At 39.1% G+C, this 18,839-nt stretch overlaps 1 protein-coding gene across 1 annotated transcript in view; it reads left to right on the top strand.

Moving 5' to 3' along the window:
* ESF1 (ESF1 nucleolar pre-rRNA processing protein homolog) overlaps positions 1-18,839 on the top strand; it is a gene marked incomplete in the record, with an annotated part of 68,566 nt that overhangs the window by 19,037 nt on the left and 30,690 nt on the right. The window contains 1 exon segment of the mRNA XM_034764152.1: positions 11,881-12,042. Coding sequence (XP_034620043.1) covers positions 11,881-12,042 — 162 coding nt within the window.

Raw genomic sequence — 18,839 nt, 5'->3', positions numbered from 1 at the left:
CTACATGCTTTGGATGAGTAGTGATTTAAGTTTGTAGTCCATATTTCATTTATATCTATAGCACACATAAGAGGGTTTCTGGTAGCATGGTGGGAATCAGTGTGGAGATCTAAAGTTGTTTTTTTGGAATCACATTTTTGGATAGAAAAAATAGTTTTCCCTGAATACTGAGAGGTCCATATATATTTTCCTTAATGAGACTTTTTATATTTTAAGTACACTAAATCGTAACTAAGTATGACCCCAAACTATTCAAATTCGTAACTTTAATTCTTTTTAGTGTCAGTTATCTTCCCATAAAGTTTGAATCACCAGCAGAGAATTTGATTGCTGCAGTTATTGTTAGGCAGGAAAAATCTTTACCAAGATCTGTACTATTTCTAGTCTGTCTGATTATGAGATTATTTCTCTCAAGTGTGCAGTGAATTCACGAGCCTCGTTGCAGTCTATGTTCAATCATCATTAAAGGAAAAGAGATGTTCTTGTTACTGTTTTTTCTGATATTTTTAAAAAGGAGCTGGATGTACAGTGTCTTTCAGTTCTTTCAGGAACCTAGCCTTGTAAAACTGTACAATTGTGGATGTACTTGCCCTCTTCAAAACCTTTTAGAGAGTATTATCTTGTATTACCAGCTCAACTGAACGGGAAGGGGTATTTTTAATATATTTTCAAAGTTAATGAAATGGAAGTGCTGTGATTATATATTTTGGGTTTTTGTTACTAGGCACTCCTGCATGTTAGTGACATAATGTAGTGATACTGTCTTTCAATCAGTTTTCAGTTCTCTCAGCTTTCTTCAGGGTGCAAGGAAAATGCAATATAACTTTAGTAAATCCTCTGGTATATATTAGTCAACATGTTGTCAGTTATAGATTCCTAAATTCCCTAATTTGCTCTCCCTCCATATGAACTTTATGTAAGCTTACCACCACTGTCATAAAGTAAATTGGAAGGAATATAAAATGTCTTGAAGCTTTGGTCAGTTCTTTCAAATAGTTTTAAAAACTGATCTGGGACACTTGTACTGTATTAAAGGAAACTAATAATCAGAGATGAGTTACAGGAACATACAGGAGAGATCTTTCCATCTTGTTTCAAGGAATTGCTCCAGGTCTTTTACTCCGAGCCTAGGGAATTCATCTGGCAGCAACCCCTGCTTGGCAATATCTTGCCAAGAATAATGCCCATTTAGTCTTCAGTTTATTTACGAATGAATTTTTAAAACATGTTGCTAAGAACTCTTTCTTTTCTTTGTCTATAGAAACTTTACTCAGGTGCCTCAGAGCAGTAGGGGAAGGGCAAGTTAGTTATTTAACAAATAGTCTAATTTTTCTTGAAAGATTCCAGGTGTGCAATGAGAGGTAGTGCATATGTTGGGGGTGATGGTGGAAATGGACCTTCACAGTGAGTGACCCAATATCTTAGAGTTTCAAAAAGTTCTGTTACTGGAGTGGGGGGAAAAAATTGAACTGTCATCACTCTTGCCAGTACATTTTCAACATGGAAAGGTCTTGCTTCTAATTCTGTTTTTAACAATACGCTTTTAAAAGAGAGAAATACATTGCTATTTCTTTAACATGTTCCTGATGTTTTATTCATTGACTTGTTGGATGGAATCCTGTCATGTATCCCATATTATTATTGTGGCACTAAGCACAAACAGAAAAAATGAATTTCAGCTGTTTGAATGGAAATGTAAAAGTGTGATAGGGTGGAAAGAATGTTAGGCACTTTCTTATTTTATATTTTTTAACTTATAAAAGTATTTTATTTATAAATAGTGTTTCTTTTACCCCATCCTAGTCTGCTTTTATATGGAATTTTTAAAGTAAAAATGTCTCCCATGGCTGTTGGCAGTGCTGTCATAAAACAGTTTTGTAATGTCAAGCATTTCAGTGACCTGGTATGTTGTGGTTCATAGCACAAAATATCTCCATTATTTTGCTTCTGTATTTTTCTTTATTTGAGGTAATTTGTTCCAGTCACTAAGCCTTTGTACTGAGAGTTAAAATCTAGCGCTTAATTGCTATTTTGGGCAGGAACCACAATGATCAGTTTGGATATTTTTAAGGACACTCCAAATTAGGCACACTGTTACCCGGAGTTTTCTGAATCCAAAACTATGGTAACTCGTCTTTTGTTTTCCAGGTGGTTTCAAAACATAAATCAGTGGGGACACAGCTCCTCCATCTGATAAGTGATTGGTACCCAAAAAGCCTTGTTTTTATTGAGTCTAAAGCACACATCTGAAATACCCCAGATATAGTTACCCAAAATCTGAGATGGTATCAGGTGGTCAGCAGCAGGTTTCTGGTGGCCAGCCTTCCTCCTTACTGCTGGGGAGTTGGATGTCAGTCTCTTAACTGGTTGAAATCTCTTTCCGAACTTCTCCAAATTACACACTTTAATTAATCTCTTTTATAGGTTGCTCAAAACAAAGCACATAACTCACAGTAACCCCTAGTGGGCTAACAATTTCCCTAACATCAGCAAATAACTCATAATTCTACTTGTCAGCAAAGCAACTCCACGTTAAAAAGAAACAAAACAAAACTCATAGTCATAGACATGCAGGTCCAAGGTCATGAATCTGTCATTTTATCTATCCTTATTAGCAACACTGCAGCTGTTTTGTCTGTTTAGGCAAAGGCCAAACTATTCCTGACTACGTGGTGGTCTCGCTTTTAGTTAATGTGTCTGAGCATGTAAAATGGCTGCGGTTATGTCAACTCCAGTTCTCTCGTAACCATGTGATTTGTGTAGTTAGTTTTAGTTCTGTCATTTTATAATACCTCACTAGAGATAAGAAAATATTCTCTTGTCCTCTCATCCTCCTGCTTAATTCTTTCAAACTAATTAATAGATCAAAAAAGACTACCATAGAAAGATGTTATGAACCTAATCCCATATTGTACGCATAAGTCTCTGCATGGGTGGACTTCTGTGGAAAGCCCATTGACTACAGCAGGGATCTGCACAGGGAATGGAGTCTACTGCAATATTTGTGCTTAATATGATGGAGGCAAAGGATTTGTTTTGTGCTCTGTCACCGATGACAGATGTGCGCAAATATAAATGATGATTATCAGAAGCACTGAAGAGTGAATGCAACTCTTTTTAACTACAAATTTTAATTTTATTGATAATTATATTTAAAAAATAAAATCCAGACAATTTCCTTTCTCTGCCTATTTTCAGCTTGAAAATCCTTATGAATCAATAAACTTTGTCTAAATTTGAGGGTAACATTTACATTCTATTTTTACCTTTAGAAATAGTGAAGTTATAAATGGGGTTTTGTCATAAATTAAAATACAGTACACTCAACTTTTTATAAATGAGCAGTTGCAAAAGAAAATATACACACATTTGTATGTATTTACACTTTTTCCTTCCATACTTGCTAGATTCAACTGGACAATGATATACAACAAAATTGGATTAATGTGTCATTTGACAATGTATATTTCTGAACTGTATTAAAGAGGAGCTTATTTATGTTGGCTCCCTACCACTATATCTACTAGGGTTGCCCTAGCAGTTCCCAGGCGTACATAGTCCGGTGTGCTGTTGTTCCTGCTGCTTTGACAGTAGTAGTGTGGGCTCACCTCTTTAGAATGTTCATGTTCAGTTACTTTGGCATGCTGCCAACATCTTCCAGAGGCAAAGCAAGTGATGGGAATTAATGACTTTACCAGTTTATAAACCAGCTGAACCTAGATGGAATTACATCAGACAAAGGAATGGCACTTTTCTAACCTGAGTTTCCCTGTGAGATTACTGAGGCTTGCTGCAAACAATAAAGTCATTAGAGCTTTGCAACAAAACAAAAAAAGTTTGCAGGAATCTTTATAAATGGAAAGTGTTAGCCTAAATATAAGGTTCACTACTAACTCCTATAATAAATTCAGACAAAAATCTATAGACTAAACTACTAGGCATTTATTAGTTTTTAATCTAAATGCAATACAAGACAAGGTGGAGCCAGTCCATAACAAAAATGTTTTCACTATTCCATTGTAAGGAGGGAGGTGAGCACTTGTATTTAGGAGTTCGTATTTTGGTGGTTTATAAACCCTTCTTAACAAAGGCTTTTTTGAAAAGGTATACCATATATTTGGACCTGAACCTCTTCTGTTAAGGCTTGCCTTAGTTCCTTGCATCTGATAATCTAAAATTGATTCTCTTGTTCCCTACTTTTTTTCTTTCTGAATTAAGGGTATTTTAAGTTATGAACAGGGTCCGTGAACCAAGGAGACTTACTTTTGGGACATATGCGTCCATCTCTTGATGTTCAAAATGGTCACTGAGTTCAGGAGAACTTTCATTTCAGTAGAGCTTCATGCAGAAGAATGACAAGATATGACCTTTTATATGTTATTTTTAGGGCCCTACCAATTTCCCGGCCGTGAAATGCATCACAGACGGTGAAATAAGCCCTTCCCCGTGAAATCCGATGCCTCCTTGTTCCTAGGAGTGCCTCAGCAAAGAGGGCTCCTAGCTCCTGCTGGGCAGGGGAGGGAAAGGACTTGTCCATCTCCTGCACAGCTGCTCTGGGGGAAGACTGGGGGAGACCAGACCCACCTCCGGGTGCCTCCCTCTGCTTCAGGACACTCTCTGGGACTGGGCAGCAGCCCCAGAGGTTCCTGCAGTTGTAGGAGACTTGTGGAGTTGTTTCCAATCTTCCCTGTGTTGCTGGGAGCTCCCCAGCAAAGGGGGCTCCTGGCTCCGGCTGTGGAGGGACAGGACTTCACCCCAGAACCTTACTGACTTGCACTGGTCAGAAGCCTGACTGGTGTAAGCTCATTTCTTAGTTCACCACTCTGACAAAAGGGTAGTGGACATGCGATAGCTCTTGTTAACCTGAGCTGAGATTTCCCAAGCACTTCAAACAAAAACACACTATTTTAGATAAAAAAAAAAAACCAGATTTATTAACTACAGACAGATAAATTTTAAATGATTATAAATAGCAGGCATAGAGATGTAAGTTGGGGGTACCTAAGAGAGAAAAATAAATGCACAGTTTAAATTCTAACTTTAACAGACTAAGCAAGATTTGAATCAAACAATTTCTAACATTAACAGATGTTAGACAGGTTTCAGAGTAACAGCCGTGTTAGTCTGTATCCGCAAAAAGAAGAACAGGAGTACTTGTGGCACCTTAGAGACTAACAAATTTATTAGAGCATAAGCTTTCGTGGACTACAGCCCACTTCTTAGGATGCATATAGAATGGAACATATATTGAGGAGATACAGAGAGCATAAACAGGTGGGAGTTGTCTTACCAACTCTGAGAGGCCAATTAATTAAGAGAAAAAAAACCTTTTGAAGTGATAATCAAGCTAGCCCAGTACAGACAGTTTGATAATAAGTGTGAGAGTACTTACAAGGGGAGATAGAGTCAATGTTTGTAATGGCTCAGCCATTCCCAGTCCTTATTCAAACCGGAGTTGATTGTGTCTAGTTTGCATATCAATTCTAGCTCAGCAGTCTCTCTTTGGAGTCTGTTTTTGAAGTTTTTCTGTTGTAATATAGCCACCCGCAGGTCTGTCACTGAATGACCAGACAGGTTAAAGTGTTCTCCCACTGGTTTTTGAGTATTTTGATTCCTGATGTCAGATTTGTGTCCATTAATTCTTTTGCGTAGAGACTGTCCGGTTTGGCCAATGTACATGGCAGAGGGGCATTGCTGGCACATGATGGCATATATCACATTGGTAGATGTGCAGGTGAACGAGCCCCTGATGGTATGGCTGATGTGATTAGGTCCTATGATGATGTCACTTGAATAGATATGTGGACAGAGTTGGCATCGGGGTTTGTTACAAGGATAGGTTCCTGGGTTAGTGGTTTTGTTCAGTGATGTGTGGTTGCTGGTGAGTATTTGCTTTAGGTTGGAGGGTTGTCTGTAAGCGAGGACAGGTCTGTCTCCCAAGATCTGTGAGAGTAAAGGATCATCTTTCAGGATAGGTTGTAGATCTCTGATGATGCGCTGGAGAGGTTTTAGTTGGGGGCTGAAGGTGACAGCTAGTGGTGTTCTGTTATTTTCTTTGTTGGGCCTGTCTTGTAGGAGGTGACTTCTGGGTACTCGTCTGGCTCTGTCAATCTGTTTTTTCACTTCAGCAGGTGGGTATTGTAGTTTTAAGAATGCTTGATAGAGATCTTGTAGGTGCTTGTCTCTATCCGAGGGATTGGAGCAAATGCGGTTATATCTTAGAGCTTGGCTGTAGACAATGGATCGTGTGGTGTGTCCTGGATGGAAGCTGGAGGCATGTAGGTAAGTGTAGCGGTCAGTAGGTTTCCGGTATAGGGTGGTATTGATGTGACCATCGCTTATTAGCACAGTAGTGTCCAGGAAATGGACCGCTTGTGTGGATTGATCTAGGCTGAGGTTGATGGTGGGATGGAAATTATTGAAATTCCTCAAGGGCTTCTTTTCCATGGGTCCAGATGATGAAGATGTCATCAATGTAGCGCAAGTAGAGTAGGGGCGTTAGGGGACGAGAGCTAAGGAAGCGTTGTTCTAAGTCAGCCATAAAAATGTTGGCATATTGTGGGGCCATGCGGGTACCCATAGCAGTGCCGCTGACTTGAAGGTATATATTGTCCCCAAATGTGAAATAGTTGTGGGTGAGGACAAAATCACAAAGTTCAGCCACCAGGTTAGCTGTGACATTATCAGGGATACTGTTCCTGATAGCTTGTAGTCCATCTTTGTGTGGAATATTGGTGTAGAGGGCTTCTACGTCCATAGTGGCCAGGATGGTGTTTTCTGGAAGATCACCGATGGATTGTAGTTTCCTCAGGAAGTCAGTGGTGTCTCGAAGATAGCTGGGAGTGCTGGTAGCGTAGGGTCTTAGGACAGAGTCTACATAACCAGACAAGCCTGATGTTAGGGTGCCAATGCCTGAGATGATGGGGCGTCCAGGATATCCAGGTTTATGGATCTTGGGTAGCAAATAGAATACCCCTGGTCGGGGTTCTAGGCATGTGTCTGTACGGATTTGTTCCTGTGCTTTGTCAGGGAGTTTTTTTAGCAGATGGTGTAGTTTCTTTAGGTAATCCTCAGTGGGATCAGAGGATAATGGCCTGTAGAATGTGGTGTTAGAGAGCTGTCTAGTTAGTAAGCTGTCTAGATGTTAGACAGCTTACAGTTCCTCAATACACAGACTGGATCCCTTCCATCATTGGACCAATCTCTCTGGTTCCAAGTCTTTATCTCCAGACAGTCTTCCAGCTGTTGAGATGGTGTGGGCAGGGAGGGAGAGGCCAGCTGCTAGAAAGATCCTTGCTGTGTTATGGGTTAATCTGCCTCCATGGTGTATATGCCTTCTCTGAGAAGTCTCTGGGATAGTGGATTCTTTTCTTAATGGGCCATTAAGGCCCGTCTGGCCCTCCTTTGTTGCAGCTGAAAGGCTGGCTGTGGGCTTCTCCTAACATGTTTCAGTAACACAGAAAGCAATACTTTGTAACTTCACATGCAAAGGTAGTACATCCAATTCAGCAGGATATTAATATTCAGTAGATCAAGACTTTTAAAATGCTACTTCAGAAGGCATACTTTGTACAAAACATATCATAATCATGACGACAGTGGTGAATATGGAGGTTCCAGGGTGCTAGATTGAGGAACAGAGTGTCACAGGGGAGTGTGTGTGTGTTGTGTCAGCATGTTGTCTCTTTCAGCAGAGCATTCACCGGCCTGAACGCTTGTTCAGCCAGTAGCAACCACTCCTGAGCCAGAGGCTGGTGCACAGGCAGGTGTTTTCCTGTCCACCCACTGCAGCTCAGCGGAGAGCAGGTACACCAGCGGGGGGAAGGGGACACTGTGACATCAGCCCACCCTCACCTCCCCCACCCCCGACTCTGTGCAGGATAGCAGAGCAGAAGGCTCCAGATCCGCAGCAACTTGACTTTTAAGTGGGGCTGCGCTAGTTAACCCACGCAGCCCATCCTGTCCGCCTGCCGCCGCGGTCCTAGTGCGGGGGGGAGCAGCATTCCGCATTAATATTTTGATTCCGTCTGCATTCTCGTTAAGGCAGATTTCATAGGGCCCGAATTAAATTATTTCACTTTGGACACCAATCAGGTATCTGTGAGGGATGGGACGTGAGGTCTAGTGCTGTGATGGCAAACATTTTGTGCATTACATGCCAAGAAATTGCAAACGTCGTATTTTCATCACATGGCATACCAGAGGGGAAGAGCTAGCGGTCACGGGATTCCTGCTGTTGCATTTTGGCAGTCCGCTATTCATTAAAGGCTTGTATTTTCTTTACAGTGTTGTGTTCTACCTATATAATCTGATAGTTAAGTTCTGATGTCAGAGTTGGCAGTTAATTGTTGAAGACCGTTAACACAAGTACGTTGAACCGAATGGGTCATCAGCAAAGCTACAGCTAGTTTTTCATAGGAAGAAAAGAAGAATCTGGCAGTGTTTTCCAAGCTCTCAAAAACTGTTTTCAGGAGTTTTTCTTCAGTCCTTCCATGCTCAGTATTTGCCAGCTGAGAATTGAAGTCAACAAACTTTGTTTTTCAGATAGCATTCTGCTGGAATGCAGTGAGCTGCCTCGCAATCTAGCCACTCAGGATCTGTGGAGTAGAGTCCTTAACACTTTTTGTGTGGCGGTCTGAATTGTAACTTCTTTTCTATCTGTCAGAACTTAAACTATCCTGCATAAGTTTCCAGTGACTTCTCAATTGTATCTGATTGGTAAATTTCTATGATGTTGCCCAGGTTATCCATGAAAGTTGCTGAATTTTCCAGATGTTTTCTCAACAAAGGGAAGTATTTTAGGTTTCCGTCATCCAAGTCTTGAATGTTTCCAGCTTTTTTTAATAAGTTTTGATGTCAAACGTGATGTTTGCTGTCATTCCGAATCTTGAAGTTTTATATTTGGCTCATGGGCATGTTGAGTGAGGCCAGCAAAAAGCATCGAGTCACTTTGCTATTGCCAGTTCAGAATAAGCTTGTCCCTTTTGATCTAAGAATAAACTGACTTCTTCCAAACATTCCATGATTCCAAGTATATGGCCTTAATTTAATCATCTGACACTGCTATAAATCAGCAGTCCTGCATGTTGAGACTCTCTACTTCTAAATGTTTAACTTGCTTAGTTAAGAGCTCTTAAAATGATAGAATTCACAACTTGAACCACTGCTCTGGAAATATCTTTCTTTGACGTTCCTGCCTATATCAACAGATGAATCAATTTCATACACTAATGGCCAATCGTACAAAAGAATTTACATTGGTACTGTCATCTAAACAAAATCAGAATATATCTACCATTTTTTAATCCAATTTTCAATTGCTTACTTATATTCATTCATATGTTAGAACTTTTGTCTTTAATTGTCTTTCTGTGCAAGGCAATTCTCTATTTCACTTTTGGTCTAAAACCTTTGAACAAACTATTGGCACAAAAAACCATTGTCTCCTTAATCACAGTCAGAAAGTGGTTTATCATGCTGTGCAGTACAGCATGACACTTGAAAACTAGCAGCAAGACCGTTTGAACTATGAACAGACTTTGCACACACATTCAGCTGATTCTGGCCTCCCGACAGCTTTTGTCAAATGTTCTTTTTGTTCTCTAAGCTAACTAAGATTCTTACAGATTGTTTGAAAGTGATGTTGAACATTGACTGTTTTAGAAACTGTGCACTCTGAGCTAAGAAAACACAATTCTTTGCCATTTGAAAGTGGAAAGTCTCTTCCATTACCATGACTGTTTAATTTTACCTTCTTGGGTAACATTCTTTGAAAAATCAACAAAACCAAAACACTCAGCATTCAGATTTTGACATTGGTTTGGATACTAAAGTTTACCTTCATCAGCGGAACCAAGTACTGGAAGAGAATTGACTCATGAACGATTCTCTCAGACACAGGCCTAGTGCTAAAAATCAGTAACCAATGTAAAATTTAAAGGCAGCCTCTTTGACCATGAGGACACTCTCTTTCAACACAATAGAGCTGTCCATCCTCCATGCCCCCAAGTAAGAATTTGCCTTCCCCCCTGAATTCAGGGCTCCAGGCGCTCGCACAAGAATTTCCCTTGCTTCCTAAGCAGACACCCTTCTCCTGGCCCCTTTCCAGAGTGAATGTACCTTTACCATTAGCAGGGTTCTCAGAGATTAGTTTCTAGCTGCTTCTAGACAAAGTGGAAAACAGCAGCCAAGTTAAGGGTCTGCTTTGCCTGCAGTCCTCCCAACCTGGGGAACAACACTTCTTGGTGTGAACAGTAGAAGAGTAGAGCAACAGCATCAGTTTCACGATCTCTAGCCTTAAAGTAAAGAACTGCTGCATCACTGTATCCTGTGTGTTAACCCTTCCACTTGAATAGCAGGCAGACAGTGATGCTAATCTGCAAATATTGACCATGCTACCCATCAGATTTGCCTCTGCAGGGAAGTGCAGCTTAAAGGGGGAGGGATAGCTCAGTGGTTTGAGCATTGGCCTGCTAAACCCAGGGTTGTGAGTTCAATCCTTGATGGGGCCACTTAGGGATCTGGGGCAAAATCAGTACTTGGTCCTGCTAGTGAAGGCAAGGGGCTGGACTCAATGACCTTTTGGGGTCCCTTCCAGTTCTATGAGATAAGTATATCTCCATATACACCTCTACCCCGATATAACACGAATTTGGATATAATGCGGTAAAGCAGCGCTCTCCGGTGGATCAAAGCAAGTGCGATATAATGTGGCTTCACTATAACGTGGTAAGATTTTTTTGGCTCCCAAGAACAGCGCTCTATCGGGGTAGAGGTGTATTATTATCAAAGTCACCGCACAAGTAACTGCAGCGTTTTAAAAAGGTTGTGGATGTCTAAAATCTCACCGGGTTTTCTAAAAATCCTAAATCGAATTGTAACTCTTTTGGTACACTCTGTGTACAAAATAATCCCCCACAATACCATTACAGTACTTATTCCCATTGAGCAATTACAACTAACACTTCCTACACAATACATTTCTGCACTCAGATAGCTAGAGTCCGCAAACTGAGATAGGGGAAAGCCTGTTGCTAAAAATTAGTAGCCAATGCCATGTAAAATTTCAAGGAGAGACTCTGAGCACACAATGCCACATCCTGGCTAAGTAATAATGGCACCACAGAGTCCCAAAATGTGTGGCATGGAGGAGTGTGACCAGGGAAGTGTTACAAATCGCACAGTAGCGTATTTGACCTGCTGTATGTTGCATATGGGGAAAGGCTCACTTTAAACCTATGAAGTTCTAGAACGTATATATTTGTTTCCTATTCTTGCGTATTTATTTGTATATGCACATGTCAGGTAAAATAGGTACATTGCTTTTGGCTCCCTGACTTGTCAGTGTCTTGAAGTCACTGATGTAGTGAATTGAGCAAAGAGCTATACGCTAGGAACTCCTGACTTCCAGTTCTGGCTCCCTTCTGTAGCTCTGGGCATGTCATTTAAAATTGAGGAGACAAACAGAAGTTAAGAAAGTAGGCATTAGTATTTATCTGCCTCACAGGAATATTGTGGTGATTGTTTAGTTAGCATTTATACTGCATTTTACATTTTCAAAGTGCTTTACCACTACTAAGTATTGATTTTTATAGTTAGTAATATGTTGTGATGGTTTCAGAAACTAGTGATCGATAGTAGGAGTGAAGAACTCTGCACCCTATCATTAGTTCCTTCTGCCATCCAGTTTTCCCGTATCCTCTCAGTTTTTCTTATATAGTCTTTTAAAGCGAGGAATTGATTCATAGTGATGAGAAGGATTGTCCAGACTGTTCTACCAGAAATCATTTGCTTATCTTATCTGTGTTGCCTTCAATTATTCATTCATAATCTCCTGAGATTTTCCACAATAGCTTTAGTGTTTGTTTGTTTTTTTTTTAGGTGGTGATGTAGCCCAGGAAACAGAAGATGACAAACCCAAGAAAAGCCAGAAGGATGATGAAGAACAAATTGCCAGATACAGAGAACTCTTGCAGAGTATCCAAGAAAAAGAGAAGAAACGGGAAGAAAATGATATGGAAATGGAGATTAAATGGGTTCCAGGTAAATTTATTTGGCACTTCAGCGGTTTCTTTTTTCTTTTCTCGCTTGGAAAAATTTGCAGTATTTTTACTGGCCCGTTTATTGAGGTATAGCATGAAGCATGGGATTTGTAGCAATTGAAACTATAAACGGTGTTTTATTATTTCTTAGCATTAAAAATCCAGATGGGTTATAGTGAGGAAAATGAAAGTAAACAATGATTGAGCACAATTCCTCAGCTGTAGTGTTGTTTGTCTAGTTTGTGCCTCTTGCCAGTTTTTCTTACGTGTTTGCTGTTTCATTCTTCTTGTAGATTTTTCTCAAATAGCTTTGTATGCCTTAGAATCATAACTTTTTCACGCATTTGAAAATGGAAAATATGGTATCTTTTTCCATAATCTAAAATTTGGGAAGAATAAAAAAAATCTCGTTTGCTATAATGCTGATTTTTCCCTCTGAATATCCATTATTTTATTAATGTTTAGCAACAACTTTTAGCCAGTCTGGATAGTAAAATATTAAACCTTAAAAGTCACTGATCCAGGGGTAGAATATAACTATTTATGGCCTGCATCTCAAACCAATATAATTTTGAGGGTGGTAAGAAATATTTTGACAGTCGGTAGTTTTAAGGAGAAAATGAAAGCTGTTTAAAAAGCTGATCAGAGGTTTGGAATGTAGGAAGTAGTCCTGGCACAGGTGAGGCTGTCAGTGCTTGATAAATTAATTTTATAATGTGGTTCAACTAAATTAAGATTTCTGCTTCAATGCCGAAAGAAAAAACCCTACAGTAATGTTGCAAACTGACTGAGTGTACTATGAACCTGCCTTTAATCCCCTTTAAAAGTAACCTGGCTTTTCTGTCATCATGTAAGTCTCTTTTAAAATTATACCTCCCACCCTAATCTGAGCGGTATAGAGAGACAATTTTTAATTAAGGCAGAAATTGTGAATTTATGGAAGTTAAGGAAATTCAAGGTTTCCTTAAGCAACTAGAAGGGTAATACAGGGATTTCAGGAACTTGAAATGGAGGAGAGAACAAAATTGTCTTGTAAAACACTAAGATTTCTGGGACCACAGGAGGATGGGTATTGAAAGAAGCCTGAACCTCCAATGAAACTGTAAGTGGGAAAGGAGCAATAGCTTAAAGGGAGTCCGTAATATGAGAAGCTGCTAAAAAAGGCATTGTGTGGGGTTCTTAGACTTCTTGTTAGTGACTTTCCAGATCAGATTATTTTCTCATTTTGCAAGTAAAAAGACAATGTTACTGTAAGTCAACCCTGCAAAACTCAACATGACATTTAAAAACCAAGTTGTGTTTTCTGCCTTTTGCATCATCACCAGTACTAGGCCGGTTTCTGTTCTGCTTATACTTGTGAAGTCCCATTGAATATAAATGAAGATAGGATCTGACTCACTGTCAACAGAATTATTTAATGTGTGAGTCAGAGTAGAATCCGTCTCCTTCTTCCATAGTTGTATTAGTATATAGGAGTACAAGCAGAAATAATAAATAGCAAAATTTATTTTTGTAACTCAGAGATTCAGATGCGAGTCTGTATACACTCTGGAATCATTTCTGCTTAATAAGTGCAACCTCTATTATATTGCTTTTTCGCCCATAATCTGAATTCATTGCCTGAGAAGTTTCTGAAATATAAAATAATAAATGCATAAGTAAAGGTCTTCTTTTGAAAGTATAAGTTGGTAAATACAGAAAATGTCCATGAATTTTCCTTGTGTTTGATATAATTTCAATTACTCTGACATAAATTCTCCCTATGTTTACCTTTAATAATGTACATACCTACCTATAGTTAATTAAGATGAAGGGCTTAATGGCGCATCTGAATTATCATGTTATAATTCCATTGTCCACAGAGTGTCAGTATGTGCATACATGTAGTTGCTACATCATGAATGGCTTTTAATTCATTGGGGCATCAAGCATCCAAATGAGCTGAACATTTTTATGCATCGGTAACTATTGTATCATTTTCACAAAGATTTTCACAAAGACCTTCAGACCCAGGAGTATTAGAAACCACAATGGAAACTGCTTGAATGTGTTCTATCTATAGAATATAGACAAGGCATTGTTTTTTAAGTAGCTAAAGCTACCCATTTTGTTTTTAAAATTGTATTTTTGAAACATCTCAATGCATTCACAGAATTCTAAAATCCTTAACAGGTAACTGAGCTGTGGTACATGGGTTGTAATATCTGCAGTTCCATGTAGAAAATTATCTTGTAAAAAGCACGTGAGTTATTTCTGATAATTACAAAAATCCAAATAAATTAATATGGGGACTTTATAACTATGAATTTTGAGTTAACCCTTTGCTGGAGCACTAGGGAAAGCTGTTTTTGAGGGTGAAAGAGTACCTGTAGGAATAGAGGAATTAATGAGATTGACACCAAAGGGGAGAGCTCTCTAGTTACTTTGAAGCAAAGAAGCTGAAGCTGTCTGGAAAATTGGTAGGACAGGAAGAGTAAGAAGGATCCTTTGCAAGGCACAGTTGCAGGGCTCTGAACCATGTATTATACAAGATTAACCTTCAGTCTGGCCTTTCTTGATATGTATTATGCTAGTCTTTATTTACATAATTGCATACTGTCTTTCTTGCCTCATTCAATGCACAAGATGAATGGTGCTCAGTGAATAGGTGGATATGCAGTATTTTGTTTGATCATTCAGTCTGTGCCCACAAGCCTTATTTAACACACACCATCTAAACCCTGCACTAAGTAAAATACTGAGTTCCTCATGGGCTTTCCTGTTGTTCTGTCACAAGATAGCCCTTTATGTTCAACACCCAGGTCCTGTAGACTTCAGTTGCCATTGTGAGCACTCGGCACTTGTGCAAATCTGACTCCAGGTGTCTCAGATTGGGCACCCAGAAAATGAGGAACACATTTAGTGGTTAGCTGCAGCAATATTGGCTTACATGACGTGCCTGGCACTACAGGGATAGAATCCAGTTCTCCAACGGGCATTCAACTGCTTTAACTGTACGGCCATCTTTTTTTCTTCCTGCAGTCCCTTGCTTCATTCACTGCACATCTTCCAACTTCTGCAACAAATGAAGCAGGGATCCTACAGACGACAGTCTCATTCATTATATAGCGCTGATTTATACCCTGAGCACTATCCATCCTGTGCACTGAATGATGCACAAGAGGGTCAAATTAAGATTACACTGGCATTTCATCACTTTGAGCGCTTGACTTTACAATCTTGAATGTTTTAATACAGGTTTTTGGATGCAGTTAACTTAAAAAAAATCCCGAAAAACCCATATTAACACCCACTTGGGTCATCAACAGAGTTGGGATCTTTAGAAACACAGCACAGTTTCTCTACTATTTGAGCTAATGAAGTAACTGATAGCAGTAGTAGACTTCTATTTTGTCTGTGGATCACTAGAAGGGATGAGGCACTTACTTTGCCCATGGGTTTCAAAGCTATTTGCTGATAAAAGTGGACTGTTGAGACTTTGGAATTCTTTTTTTAATTTTAAATCCTGGAAGGGAGCATATCTAGTGGTTATCAACACTTCTGCCCCAGCGTCCTCTTTTCCTATCCATCTGCCTCCTTTTTCTCCCCCCCCCCCCCCCCCCCGCTCCTATCCATCTGCTTCCAGGCTTTTGTTCCTGTTCTCCTTCTCCTCATTGTCCTGTTGCATTAGGCTGTTTCCTCCTTCATGTTGTCTGGGCACCACCAGTGGAACTACGAGGTGTATAGGAGATATTATCTGTCTGCTCTGAGTTCTAGGGCCTGGTACCATAGTAGCCCCCAGGTGCCAGGAGGAGCAATTACAGAGGAAGTCCTTCCTTGTAGGATGGAGAATGTTCCATCATTTTTGAGGGATGGTCCCTGCACAGTGTTTTTGCATGTAGAAGCGGTGGGGATGATGCATGCTCTGTGCATATGGAAAAATGGTTTTCATATCTCCAACAATGGAACTATGACAGTTTTCAGTCACCATGTTACTTTAATTCTGAACTAGTGAGGAAATCTTAAGTTTTGTTCCTATATTTCTATTGCCAAACCTTGCTGTTATCTAAGATCTATTATTGTACTGTAGGATGCTTTTTGTAAAAGCATCTTAATAACCAGATGTTTAAAATAAAAAGAAAATTATAAGAGACTAATGTAGAAAGACTTTAAATGGAAAGTCTGAGATTTGAATTAATTTAAAAATTTAAGCTTTGGCACAACTTTTCACACACAGTTGTAGCAAGCATATTTTGTGAATGATTCAGTTATCTTTGAATCATTATCATTTAAACATAAATCCAATACCAGAACAAATCAATTAGATTTGGTTCCAATTTTTTAAGCACTGTTTCTTTTAGGCACAAAATGAGGGATTGTATTGAAGTGTCTGTTCATCTGTTTTCCTACAGTCATATTGGATTCAAGCAATAATTACCTTAGGCAGAGTTTGCCATCCCTCAAAGTTTTACACACTCCCATAGAAGGTTTCTGTGCTTTAGACTTTATACATGTGGCAGACTACAATCATTTTCTTAATATTTTCAGATACTTCCCAGCTTCACATTTTTCACTTAATTTGAAATAGTCATCCTTTGGGAAGAGTGAAAATGTGAATATTAAACAGGCATTAAAACAAAACTTTAAAAATTACTAGTTTTCATCCTAAATAAAAGTAAGTTTAATCTCCTAAACTGCAGAGAACCCCAGCCAATGTTGTTGGAAGGATTATATGGCGTGAGATAGCGTTTTTCGTTTTTGATCTTTGAAGGGGGTTTATATGGCTCATTCTGTATTCTTGGTTAATGTGCTCTTTGAATAAGGTATTCCTGCCTCATGCCATGCACAAAAGTATGCACTACACCCGGCAAACTAGAGCTCTGCAGTTCTTTATACTGAATATCTTTAGGTAGTAATAATGGTCCCGTCCCTTAATACTTGGTCTTTTGAGAAGTGAGATTAAATCTACCTAGTAATGCAGGATAACCCCCAAGGTCTCTGGGAAAACATTAAGTATTTTTTATCTTTAGAGCTTAGACAAAACAAAACAAAAACAATCTGATATCAGTCATGCTATTAGGCAGTCTCCTCTGAGGAGTCCCTGGAGGATGCATCCTGTTTTACATAAGACTTCCTCGTTTTGGTCTACTCTTCCTTTAGGTATGAAAAAGCCCTCCAAGGTGTTTACTGATGATTCTCTATATCCTTGTCAGAATATTTCTGTCAGACATTCCTTTCAGCTACTTGCAACAAGGGTTTCACATTGATAAGGCATATATCAAGATTCTTCCTTCATCTCGCTACATGAAATGAATTTGCTGGTTTGGATTCCCTAGAATGGAGAAATGTTTTCCTTTTTCCTCTACTCCCACTTCAGGTCTAATAAAGATATTTTTCTAGTTTGGGCTGTTATTGTCCCCCATTCTAGCAAAATTTAAATAAGATTGAAGGGCATCTAGCATATCATGTTGTTTTAAAACCTGATTGAAGACTTAAGGAATTTGCACATTTTGTTTTCAATAATTTGCAAACATCTTGTTCACAACCTTCTCAGTGGAGATCCCCAGGAGCCAATCCTTCCATCTTTGCAGACCCTTATTCCTCAGTGAAGTCCCCAGTAAAACAGTATCTCCAAACCCCCTCCCTCCCACTTCTTTTTTTTTTTTTTAATCTGTGGAAGTTACCCTGGCTTTTCTTCATATTTAGAAAAAAGTATTTTGGGACATTAAAAAAAAAAAAAAAAAAAAGAAAGAAAAAGAAAAAGAAGAAGAATTCTGACCAGCCCTACTTTTTACAGTCTGAGAAGTAGCTTACCTGGATTTGGTCCCAGTGCTCACATGTCATGTTCTCGGGCCTTTTCTACTGCACACTTCAGTTGCATCCCACTGTTTCTCACCACTTTTTAGTGGTTGGTCACTGCTCATTTATTTGGCAGCGTAGAGAGTTACTTTGAAGCAGATAATAAACTTCTCCCCCCTCCCCCATTTTGTTCTTTTTTTTTTTTTTCATGGCTTTCATTTTGGGACGGTTAAGTGACAAAACAATATTGTGGTTCATTTACTTCATTTGTGGATCCCTATTTTCAATTACATAGGTGAGGTGGTCTGCAGATCAGCTCTTGACTCTGTCCAGATTATAATAGTGATACCTAAAGAAGACCATTTCTTTTTCCTTCTATAGTCATAAGCTTTCTGACTACTTAGAAATACATTTTTATTCTTGGGATGTGGTCTGGACATTCGTTTCTAAACCTTTCTAAACTGGGAAGGAAGTTTAATGCTTTTCTTGTGGTATTTGGCAGTCTCAGGAAAGGGCTATATTATTCTCCAAGTCCTGCTTTGCCAGATGGATTAAATGATTCCATTTTCCAGGCAGATAAATCAGCAATCTGGTAACCTCCTTTGAGATTGAGCCTCATTCTGATGGTGATGCAACACGTTTCTCTATCCATAATCAGCCCTCTTCAGAGAGAATGTGTGAAGTCACTAGCTGACCATCAATGTTTTTTTTTAAGCATTACAAAATTTAGTTGCTCTTACCTTTGGATACAATTTTTGGGGAACAGAGGAGTCTATTCTCAATGCATTTCAGGAAGAAGTGTATTGTTGAAAACAATTAAGTATATTTGTGTATCTATAAAAATATTCTGGTTTGATAGGGCTTTTCAGTGGTCTTATTTTTCTGACTTATAATAACCTCTCTCAGGTTTCAGAGTAACAGCCGTGTTAGTCTGTATCCGCAAAAAGAAGAACAGGAGTACTTGTGGCACCTTAGAGACTAACAAATTTATTAGAGCATAAGCTTTCGTGGACTACAGCC

Source organism: Trachemys scripta, chromosome 3 (assembly GCF_013100865.1).
Source record: "Trachemys scripta elegans isolate TJP31775 chromosome 3, CAS_Tse_1.0, whole genome shotgun sequence".
Classification (NCBI taxonomy): domain Eukaryota; kingdom Metazoa; phylum Chordata; order Testudines; family Emydidae; genus Trachemys; species Trachemys scripta.
Note: the sequence above shows the minus strand (reverse complement) of the source record. Positions and strands in the feature narration are given on the sequence as shown.